Raw genomic sequence first — 11,680 nt, 5'->3', positions numbered from 1 at the left:
CTCCCGCCCACCCCATGGCGCAGGCGCCAAGATGGCGACGCCCTCTCCGCCTCCCCGAGCAGGCGGCAAGATGGCGGCGCCCACCGCCGTACGCCAAGATGGCGCCCCCTCACCCCACCCTACCCCCCCCCCCCCCGGGCGAGACGACGCAGGCGCCAAAATGTCGCCCTCCTCCTCCCAGAATGGCAGCGCCCAGCGCGACGGTGGCGGCCATCTTGGCGCGGACACGTGACGCGCTGGCTCCGCCCCTTTATTGCCTGGCTCCGCCCTCCTGCAGCTGCCGCAGCTCCGACAGCAGCCTGGGGGGAGGGAGGGTCATGAGGGGCCCCGGAGTCCGGGAGGGCCCTGGATTCCGGGAAGGGCCCAGGAGTCCGGGAAGGGGCCCAGGCGTCCGGGAAGGGGCCCAGGCGTCCGGGAAGGCCCCGCCCACCTGTCCCGCCGCTGCTCCAGCTCCTGGCGCCGCCGCCCGGCCCCTTCCAGGCGCCCCCGCGCGGCCGCGTTCTCCTGGCGCAGGAGCCGCCTGCGGGGCCGGAATGCCGGGAATCCCGGGGGTCGGGAAAAGGGGGGCCCCGGCGGCCGGGAATGCCGGGATTCCCGCGGGGAAGGGCCCCGGCGTCCGGGCTCACGCGAGGGCCCAGGCGGCCGCTCCCAGCAGCTCCCGCAGCTCCTGCAGGCGCCGCTCTGGGGAGGGGGGTGCGGGGTCAGCCCGGGGGGGCCCCGGCGTCCGGGAAGGGCCCAGGCGTCCGGGAAGGGCCCAGGTGTCCGGGAAGGGGCCCAGGTGTCCGGGAAGGGGCCCCGGCGTCCGGGCGCACCCTGGTCCTGCAGCTGCTCCCGCGTCGCCTCTGCCCGGTCCAGCTCGGCCGCCAGCCGCGACGGCGCCTGTGGGGAAGGGCCCAGGCGTCCGGGAAGGGCCCAGGCGTCCGGGAGGGTCCCAGGTTTCCGGAAGGGCCCAGGCGTCCGGGCAGGCCGCGGTTCCAGCTCACGTGGGTCTCCTGCAGCTCCCGGTGCTCCCCCGCCAGCTGCTCCAGCTGCTGCTCGAACTGCTGCCTGCGGGGACACGGGGACACGGGGACACGGGGACACGGGGACAGGGGAACATGGGGACACGGGGACACGGGGACATGGGGACAGGGGACATGGCGACGTGGGGACAGGGGGACATGGGGACAGGCCACCCCCACGACACCGTGTCCCCCCGTGTCCCTCCATGTGCCCCTGTGTCCCCCATGTCCCCCCGTGTTACCCATGTCCCCCACGTCCCTCCATTTCCCCCCATGTCCCTCCATGTCCCCCCGTGTCCCCATGTCCTTTCATGTCCCCCCACGTCCTCCTGTCCCACTGTGTCCCCCATATCCCCATGTCCCCCATGTCCCCCCATGTCCCTCCATTTCCCCCATGTCCTCTTGTCCCCATGTCCCTCCATGTCCCCCATGTCCCTCCATTTCCCCCCATATCCCCCATGTCCCCCGTGTCCCCCCATGTCCCCCATGTCCCCCCATGTCCCCATGTCCCTCCATGTCCCCATGTCCCCCATGCCCCCCATATCCCCCATGTCCTCCCATGTCCCCCCATGTCCCCCATGTCCCCCCATGTCCCTCCATGTCCCCATGTCCCATGTCCCCCCACGTCCCCCCATGTCCCCCCATGTCCCTCCACGTCCCCCCCCGTGTCCCCACCTGCCCCTCCCCCGCTGGCTCCGCAGCTGCCGCCTCCTCCCCCCCAGCTGGGCCAGGAGCTCCCGGCGCCGCCCCCAGAGCGCCCGGCGCCTGCGGGGGCGGGGCCAGCGCGGGGTCACCGCGGGGTCAGGGGTCACCACCAGGTCAGGGGTCACCATGGGCTCAGGGGTCACTAGGGGTCAGGGGTCACCGTAGGGTCAGGGGTCACCGTGGGGTCAAGGGTCACGCTAGGGTCAGGGGTCACCATGGGATTAGGGGTCACCTGGGGATCAGGGGTCACCTGGGGATCAGGGGTCACATGGGGGTCAGGGGTCACCACCAGGTCAGGGGTCACCATGGGGACAGGGGTCACCGTAGGGTCAGGGGTCACCATGGGATTAGGGATCATCTGGTGATCAGGGGTCACCATGAGGTCAGGGGTCACCATGGGGTCAGGAGTCACCGTGGGCTCAGGGGTCACCATGAGGTCAGGGGTCACCATGGGCTCAGGGGTCACTAGGGGTCAGGGGTCACCGTGGGCTCAGGGGTCACCATGGGGTCAGGGGTCACCATGGGATCAGGGGTCACTAGGGGTCAGGGGTCACCATGGGATCAGGGGTCACCATAGGGTCGGGGTCACCATGGGGTCAGGGGTCACAGAAGGGGCCAGGGTGGGGGGCTGTGTGGGGGAGGGGCGCAGGGGAAGGTCGGGGTCACTGTGGGCCCAGGGGTCATTCGATGGTCAGGGGTCACCAGGGGGGTCAGGAGTCACCAGGATGTCAGGGGTCACCGGGGGTCAAGAGTCACCAGGGGGTCAGGAGTCACCGGGGGGTCAAGGTTCACCAGGATGTCAGGGGTCACTGGGGGTCAAGGGTCACGAGGGGGTCAGGTGTCCCCAGGGGCCATTGGGGGTCAGGGGTCACCGCAGGTCAAAGGGCACCGGGGGCAGTCGGGGGGTCTCCAGCCCCCCCCCCCGGGGTCAGGGGTCACTGGGGGGGGTCAGAGGGCAGCAGAGGGCACCGGGAGGGGAGGGGCCCCGGCGTCCAGGCCCCGCCCCCCTCTCACCGCCGCCCTTCGGCCTCGGCCTCCTCCCAGCGCAGCCGGGCGGCCCCCACGGCCTCTGCGGGGGCCCAGGCGTCCGGGAAGGGCCCAGGAGTCCGGGAAGGGCCCAGGCGTCCGGGAAGGGACCCAGGAGTCCGGGAAGGGGCCCCGGTGTCCGGGAAGGGCCCAGGCGTCCGGGAAAGGGCCCCGGCGTCCGGGAAGGGGCCCTGGTGTCCGGGGGGTCCCGTGTCCGGGCCGGCTCTTACCCTGTTTCCGTCTCCAGAGCTCGTCCAGGGCGGCCGCCTGCTCCTCCACTGGGGGGGAAGGGGTGAGGGGGGCCCGGACGCCTGGGCCCCTTCCCGGACGCCGGGGCCCTTTCCCAGACACCAGGTCCCTCCCGGACACCAGGTCCCTTCCCGGACACCAGGGCCCTTCCCCGGACACCAGGGCCCTTCCCGGACACCAGGTCCCTTTCCCGGACACCAGGTCCCTTCCCGGACACCAGGTCCCTTCCCGGACACCAGGGCCCTTCCCAGACACCAGGTCCCTCCCGGACACCAGGTCCCTTCCCGGACACCAGGGCCCTTCCCCGGACACCAGGGCCCTTCCCGGACACCAGGTCCCTTCCCAGACACCAGGTCCCTTCCCGGACACCAGGTCCCCTTCCCGGACACCAGGTCCCTTCCCGGACACCAGGTCCCTTTCCCAGACGCCAGGTCCCTTTCCCAGACACCAGGTCCCTTCCCGGACACCAGGGCCCTTCCCCGGACACCAGGTCCCTTCCCAGACACCAGGTCCCTTCCCGGACACCAGGGCCCTTTCCCGGACACCAGGTCCCTTCCCAGACGCCAGGTCCCTTTCCCAGACACCAGGTCCCTTCCCAGACACCAGGTCCCTCCCCGGACACCAGGTCCCTTCCCAGACACCAGGTCCCTTTCCCAGACACCAGGTCCCTTCCCAGACACCAGGTCCCTTCCCGGACACCAGGTCCCTTTCCAGACACCAGGTCCCTTTCCCAGACACCAGGTCCCTTTCCCGGACACCAGGTCCCCTCCCGGACACCAGGTCCCTTTCCCGGACACCAGGTCCCTTCCCCAGACACCAGGTCCTTTCCCAGACACCAGGTCCCTCCCAGACACCAGGTCCCTTCCCGGACACCAGGTCCCTTTCCCGGACACCAGGTCCCTCCCAGACACCAGGTCCCTCCCAGACACCAGGTCCCTTCCCGGACACCAGGTCCCTTCCCGGACACCAGGTCCCTTTCCCGGACACCAGGTCCCTTCCCGGACACCAGGGCCCTTCCCGGACACCAGGTCCCTTTCCCAGACACCAGGTCCCTTCCCAGACACCAGGTCCCTTCCCGGACACCAGGTCCCTTCCCGGACACCAGGTCCCTTTCCCAGACACCAGGTCCCTTCCCGGACACCAGGTCCCTTCCCGGACACCAGGTCCCTTTCCCGGACACCAGGTCCCTTCCCGGACACCAGGGCCCTTCCCGGACACCAGGTCCCTTTCCCAGACACCAGGTCCCTTCCCAGACACCAGGTCCCTTCCCGGACACCAGGTCCCTTCCCGGACACCAGGTCCCTTTCCCAGACACCAGGTCCCTTCCCAGACACCAGGTCCCTTCCCGGACACCAGGGCCCTTTCCCGGACACCAGGTCCCTTCCCGGACACCAGGTCCCTTCCCAGACACCAGGTCCCCTCCCGGACACCAGGTCCCTTCCCGGACACCAGGTCCCTTTCCCGGACACCAGGTCCCTTCCTGGACACCAGGTCCCTTCCCGGACACCAGGTCCCCTTCCCCGGACACCAGGTCCCTTTCCCAGACACCAGGTCCCTTCCCAGACACCAGGTCCCCTTCCCCGGACACCAGGTCCCTTTCCCAGACACCAGGTCCCTTCCCGGACACCAGGTCCCTTTCCCGGACACCAGGTCCCTTTCCCGGACACCAGGGCCCTTCCCGGACACCAGGTCCCTCCCGGACACCAGGTCCCTTCCCAGACACCAGGTCCCTCCCGGACACCAGGTCCCTTCCCGGACACCAGGTCCCTTCCCGGACACCAGGGCCCTTCCCGGACACCAGGTCCCTCCCGGACACCAGGTCCCTTCCCAGACACCAGGTCCCTTCCCGGACACCAGGTCCCTTTCCCGGACACCAGGTCCCTCCCGGACACCAGGTCCCTTCCCAGACACCAGGTCCCCTCCCGGACACCAGGTCCCTTCCCAGACACCAGGTCCCTTTCCCGGACACCAGGTCCCTCCCAGACACCAGGTCCCTCCCGGACACCAGGTCCCTTTCCCGGACACCAGGTCCCCTCCCGGACACCAGGTCCCTTCCCGGACACCAGGTCCCTTTCCCGGACACCAGGTCCCTCCCGGACACCAGGTCCCTTTCCCAGACACCAAGTCCCTCCCGGACACCAGGTCCCTTTCCCGGACACCAGGGCCCTTTCCCGGACACCAGGTCCCTTTCCCGAACACCAGGTCCCTTCCCGGACACCAGGTCCCTTTCCCGGACACCAGGTCCCTCCCGGACACCAGGTCCCTTCCTGGACACCAGGTCCCTTTCCCGGACACCAGGTCCCTCCCGGACACCAGGTCCCTTTCCCGGACACCAGGTCCCTCCCGGACACCAGGTCCCTTCCTGGACACCAGGTCCCTTTCCCGGACACCAGGTCCCTCCCGGACACCAGGTCCCTTCCCGGACACCAGGTCCCTTCCCGGACACCAGGTCCCTTTCCCGGACACCAGGTCCCCTTCCCGGACACCAGGGCCCTTCCCGGACACCAGGGCCCTTCCCAGACACCAGGTCCCTTCCCGGACACCAGGTCCCTTCCCGGACACCAGGTCCCCTCCCGGACGCCGGGGCCCTTCCCGGACACCAGGTGCCTTTCCCAGACACCAGGTCCCTTCCCGGACGCCGGGGCCCTCCCAGACGCCGGGGCCCTTCCCGGACACCAGGTCCCTTCCCGGACACCAGGTCCCTTTCCCGGACACCAGGTCCCTTCCCGGACACCAGGTCCCTTCCCGGACACCAGGTCCCTTTCCCGGACACCAGGTCCCTTCCCGGACACCAGGTCCCTCCCAGACACCAGGTCCCTTCCCAGACACCAGGTCCCCTCCCGGACGCCTGGGCCCCCTCCCGGACGCCGGGGCCCTTTCCCGGACACCAGGTCCCTTCCCGGACACCAGGTCCCTTCCCGGACACCAGGTCCCTCCCGGACGCCTGGGCCCTTCCCCGGACACCAGGGCCCTTCCCGGACGCCGGGGCCCTCCCGGACGCCTGGGCCCTTCCCGCGGGGCTCACGGCTCTGCAGCTCCCTCCTCAGCCCCTCCCAGCGGCTCTGAGCGGCCGCCAGGTCCCGGCCCTGGAGCTGCCGAGCTGGGGGGAGGGAGGGCTGGGGGGGGCAGCAGCACCCATGGGTGCCATAGGGGCCAGGAGCACCCATGGGTGCTATAGGGGGAGCAGCAGCACCCATGGGTGCTATAGGGGGAGCAGTAGCACCCACGGGTGCCATAGGGGAGCAGCAGCACCCATGGGTGCCATAGCGGCCGGGAGCACCCATGGGTGCCATAGGGGCCAGGAGCACCCATGGGTGCTATAGGGGGAGCAGCAGCACCCATGGGTGCTATACGGGGAGCAGCAGCACCCACGGGTGCCATAGGGAGCAGTAGCACCCATGGGTGCCATAGGGGCCAGGAGCACCCATGGGTGCTATGGGGAAGCAGCAGCACCCATGGGTGCCATAGGGAGCAGCAGCACCCATGGGTGCCATAGGGGCCAGGAGCACCCATGGGTGCTATAGGGAAGCAGCAGCACCCATGGGTGCCATAGGGAAGCAGCAGCACTCATGGGTGCCATAGGGCCCCGGAGCACCCATGGGTGCTATAGGGGAAGCAGCGGCCCCCATGGGCTGCATAGGGAAGCAGTAGCACCCATGGGTGCCATAGGGGCCAGGAGCACCCATGGGTGCTATGGGGAAGCAGCAGCACCCATGGGTGCCATAGGGAGCAGCAGCACCCATGGGTGCCATAGGGGCCAGGAGCACCCATGGGTGCTATAGGGAAGCAGCAGCACCCATGGGTGCCATAGGGAAGCAGCAGCACTCATGGGTGCCATAGGGCCCCGGAGCACCCATGGGTGCTATAGGGGAAGCAGCGGCCCCCATGGGCTGCATAGGGAAGCAGCAGCACCCATGGGTGCCATGGGGGCCGGGAGCACCCATGGGTGCTATAGGGGGAGCAGCGGCCCCCATGGGCTCCATAGGGAAGCAGCAGCACCCATGGGTGCTTTAGGAGGGCCAGCTGCACCCATGGGGGTTATGTGGGGCAGCAGCACCCATGGGTGCCATAGGGAAACAGCAGCACCCATAGGTGCCATAGGCGGAGCAGTAGCACCCATAGACTCTATGGGGAAGCAGGAGCACCCATGGGTGCCATAGGGAGCAGCAGCACCCATGGGTGCTATAGGGGGAGCAGTAGCACCCACGGGTGCCATGGGGGCCGGGAGCACCCATGGGTGCTATAGGGGGAGCAGCAGCACCCATGGGTGCTATAGGGGGAGCAGCAGCACCCATGGGTGCCATAGCGGCCAGGAGCACCCATGGGTGCTATAGGGGGAGCAGCAGCACCCATGGGTGCTATAGGGGGAGCAGTAGCACCCATGGGTGCCATAGGGGCCGGGAGCACCCATGGGTGCTATAGGGGGAGCAGTAGCACCCATGGGTGCTATGGGGAAGCAGCAGCACCCACGGGTGCCATAGGGAGCAACAGCACCCATGGGTGCTATAGGGGGAGCAGCAGCACCCATGGGTGCCATAGGGAGCAGTAGCACCCATGGGTGCCATGGGGGCCGGGAGCACCCATGGGTGCTATAGGGGGAGCAGCAGCACCCATGGGTGCCATAGGGGCCGGGAGCACCCATGGGTGCCATAGGGAGCAGCAGCACCCATGGGTGCTATAGGGGGAGCAGCAGCACCCATGGGTGCTATAGGGGGAGCAGTAGCACCCATGGGTGCCATGGGGGCCGGGAGCACCCATGGGTGCCATGGGGGCCGGGAGCACCCATGGGTGCCATAGGGAGCAGCAGCACCCATGGGTGCTATAGGGGGAGCAGCAGCACCCATGGGTGCTATAGGGGGAGCAGCAGCACCCACGGGTGCCATAGGGGCCAGGAGCACCCATGGGTGCTATAGGGGGAGTAGTAGCACCCACGGGTGCCATAGGGGAGCAGCAGCACCCATGGGCGCCATAGGGGGAGCAGCAGCACCCATGGGTGCCATGAGTGCTGGGAGCACCCATGGGTGCCATAGGGAGCAGCAGCACCCATGGGTGCTATAGGGGGAGCAGTAGCACCCATGGGTGCCATAGGGAGCAGCAGCACCCACGGGTGCTATAGGGGGAGCAGTAGCACCCATGGGTGCCATAGGGAGCAGCAGCACCCACGGGTGCTATAGGGGGAGCAGTAGCACCCATGGGTGCCATAGCGGCCGGGAGCACCCATGGGTGCCATAGGGAGCAGCAGCACCCATGGGTGCCATAGGAGGAGCAGCAGCACCCACGGGTGCCACGGGGCGCTCACCCTGCCGCAGCACCCGCAGTCGCTCCAGCAGCTCCTCCATGCGGGGGGCGCCTGGGGGGGCCCAGGCGTCCGGGCGCCGTCGCCACCTCCCGGCGGGGCCCAGGCGTCCGGGCGGGAGGGGGAGGGGGGGTGACACGTACCGGGGGTATCCGGTGTCACCGGGTCGGGGTCTGCGGGGTCGGGTGTCACCTCCGGGAGGGTGACAGGGGGGCAAAATGACCCCCATTTCCCCTCAGGAATGGGGACGCCCGGGCCCAGGGACACCCCGTTTCCCTTCAGGAAGGTGACAGGGTGACACGGGGACCCCTGTCCCTTCGGGGGCAGTGACAGGGTGACACGGGGACCCCTGTCCCCTCTGGGCAGGTGACCAGGGGACACAGACACCCCCGTTTCCCCTCAGGAATGGGGACACCCGGGCCCAGGGACATCCCGTTTCCCCTCAGGGCGGGTGACAGGGTGACACGGGGACCCCTGTCCCCCTCGGGCAGGTGACAGGAAGACAAAATGATCCCCATTTTCCCTCAGGAATGGAGACACCCAGAGCCAGGGACCCCCCATTTCCCTTCAGGGTGGGTGACAGGATGACTCAGGGACTGCTGTCCCTTCAGGAGAAGGGACACGGTGACATGGGGACCCCTGTCCCCTCTGGACGGGTGACCAGGGGACACAGAGACCCCCGTTTTCCCTCAGGAATGGGGACATCTGGGCCCAGGGACACCCCGTTTCCCCTCAGGGCGGGTGACAGGGTGACACGGGGACCCCTGTCCCCCTCAGGCAGGTGACAGGAAGACAAAATGACCCCCGTTTTCCCTCAGGAATGGGCACATCTGGGCCCAGGGACCCCCCGTTTCCCTTCAGGAAGGTGACAGGGTGACACAGGGACACCCGTCCCTTCGGGGGGAGTGACAGGGTGACACGGGGACCCCTGTCCCTTCCTGGCGGGTGACAGGGGCACAGAGCCACCCCCGTTTTCCCTCAGGAACGGGGCCACCCGGGCCCGGGGACGCCCCCCCGCTCCGCGGTGTCGCCGGTCACCGCGCGCCGCCTCCGCCATGGCCGCCCGCGCCGCTTCCCGCCCTTTCCAACGGCCGCCGGGCCCCGCCCCGCCGCCCCAGGACACGCCCCCTCTACCGCAGGCTCCGCCCCCGCGCGAGCCCCTCCGCGTGTGGCCCCGCCCACGCCACGCCCACTCGCCGATGAGACCCCGCCCCTCCCGCGCTGGGGGCGGGGCCGAGCTGGGGGCGGGGCCGCGCTGAAGAGAGGGGAGGAAGGACCGGAAAAAGGGCGGGAAGGGGTGAAAAAAAAAGGGGGGAATGGGGAAAATACGGGTAAAATAAGAGAGTTTTAAGGGGAGAGAGGGGAAAAGGGGTAAAATGAGCGACTTTATGAGGTAAAAAAGGGGGGAAAGAGGAAAAATAGGTAAAATGAGGGAATTTAGGAGGTAAAAAGGGAGAAACGGGAAAAATGGGTAAAATGAGGGAGTTTAGAAGGAAAAAAGGGGGGGAAGGGGGAAAAATGGGTAAAATGAGGGACTTTAGGAGGTAAAAAAGGGGGGAAGGGGAAAGAGATTTTAGGAGAGACTTTAGGAAGTAGAAAAAGAGCTAAAATAGGAGCTGAGGAGGTAAAAATGGGGAGCGAGGGGATAAAAAAGGGTAAAAAGGGCAGCTGAACAGGGTAAAAATGGATAAAAAAGGGACTTTAGAGGGTAAAAAACTACAAAATGGGAGATGTGTGGGAATAAAAGGGATAAAATGGAGGGTGAGGGGTATAAAAGGGGGTAAGAAGGGATGAAATGAAATGGGATAAAAAGAAACGGGATAAAATGAGGGACTTTAAGAGGCAAAAAGGGGTAAAATGGGGGTGAGAGAGGGTAAAAAAAAAGGGATAAAAGGGGGTTAAAAAAGGGACTAGAAAGAGGAACAAACGGAGATAAAAAAGGGGTAAAACGGGGGCCAAGATTGGGCCAAAAAGGGCCTAAAATGGAGGTGACCGGGGCACAAAATGGCGGCCGCGCAGCATCGCCGTCCCCTTTGAACCCCATTTTTCCCCGATTTCACCCCGTTTTCCCCCATTTTTACCCTGTTTTCTTCCATTTTAACCCCTGTTTAGGTTAATTTTTCCCATCTTCACCCTGTTTTATCCTGTTTGCACCCCGTTTTATCCCATTTTCACCCCATTTTTCCCCTTTACTCCTTTTTTTTCCAGCTTTCACCCCGTTTTTTTCTTGGTTTGTCTCATTTTCATGCCGTTTCCATCCTGTTTTCTCCTGCTTTTTCCTGTTTTCTCCCTTTTTTTTTCTGATTTTCACCCTGTTTTTCTTGTTTTATCCCGTCTTTCCTGTTTTCACCCCATTTTCTCCCATTTTCTCCCTGCATTCTCCCACCTTCTCCCATTTTGCCCCTGCGTTCTCCCCATTTTCACCTGCTTTCACCCCATTTTCCCCACGTTTTCACCCCGCGTTCTCCTGTTTTTCCCCATTTTCTCCCATTTCCCCCCACTTTCCCCCCGTTTTCTCCCGTTTTCCCCCACATCCTCCCGTTCCCCATTTTCCCATTTTCCCCTGTATTCTCCCGTTTCCCCCCGTTTCCACACCGCGTTCTCCCATTTTCCCCTGCTTTTCCCATTTTCCCCCATTTTCCCCCCGCTTCCCCCGTTTTCCCCCACTTTCAGCCCATGTTCTCCCGTTTTCCCCCCATTTTCTCCCCATTTTCCCCTGCTTCCAGCCCATTTCCCTCCATTTTCCCCGCTCTCCCTCGCTTCCAGTTCGGTTCCCCGTTTCCCCCCGTTTCCAGCCCGTTTCCCCCCATTTCCTGCCCGTTTCCCCCCATTTCCTGCCTGTTTCCCCCCGTTTCCCCCGTTTCCAGCCTGGTTCTCCCGTTTCCCCCCGTTTCCAGCCCGTTTCCAGCCCGGTTTTCCCCCCATTCTCCCCTGTTTCCCGCCCGGTTCTCCCGTTTCTCTCCCGTTTCCCGCCCGGTTCCCCCCGTTTCCAGCCCGTTTCCCGCCCGGTTCTCTCCCGTTTCCAGCCCGTTTCCCCCGTTTCCCGCCCGGTTCTCTCCCGTTTCCCGCCCGGTTCTCCCATTTCCAGCCCGTTTCCAGCCCGTTTCCCCCCGTTTCCTGCCTGGTTCTCCCATTTCCAGCCCGTTTCCAGCCCGGTTCTCCCGGTTCTCTCCCATTTCCAGCCCGGTTCTCCCGTTTCCCCCCCGTTTCCCCCCCGTTTCCCCCCCGTTTCCCGCCCATTTCCAGCCTGGTTCTCCCGTTTCCCGCCCGTTTCCCGCCCGTTTCCCGCCCGTTTCCCGCCCGTTTCCCGCCCGTTTCCAGCCCGTTTCCCGCCCGTTTCCAGCCCGGTTCTCTCCCATTTCCAGCCCGGTTCTCTCCCAGTTCCAGCCCGGTTCTCCCAGTT

General features: G+C 66.1%; 1 protein-coding gene across 1 annotated transcript; it reads right to left on the bottom strand.

Annotated features, from left to right (window-relative positions):
- Positions 1–250: 250 nt before the first annotated feature.
- Positions 251–8,320, bottom strand: SYCE1 (synaptonemal complex central element protein 1). Its single transcript, XM_088537873.1, has 9 exons — positions 8,281–8,320; positions 2,963–3,043; positions 2,721–2,775; positions 1,677–1,766; positions 984–1,047; positions 813–879; positions 627–681; positions 431–520; positions 251–299 (listed from the first exon to the last, which is right to left on the bottom strand). Exons 1-9 carry the CDS (start codon positions 8,318–8,320, stop codon positions 251–253), a joined length of 591 nt encoding a protein of 196 aa, XP_088393999.1.
- Between the last annotated feature and the right edge of the window lie 3,360 nt (positions 8,321–11,680).

The sequence above is a fragment of the Tinamus guttatus genome, unplaced genomic scaffold, assembly GCF_059628265.1.
Source record: "Tinamus guttatus ecotype Peru unplaced genomic scaffold, ASM5962826v1 Tinamus_guttatus_pri_ptg000873l, whole genome shotgun sequence".
In the NCBI taxonomy this organism is placed as follows: domain Eukaryota; kingdom Metazoa; phylum Chordata; class Aves; order Tinamiformes; family Tinamidae; genus Tinamus; species Tinamus guttatus.
This window is presented reverse-complemented; position numbering and strand designations above follow the sequence as displayed.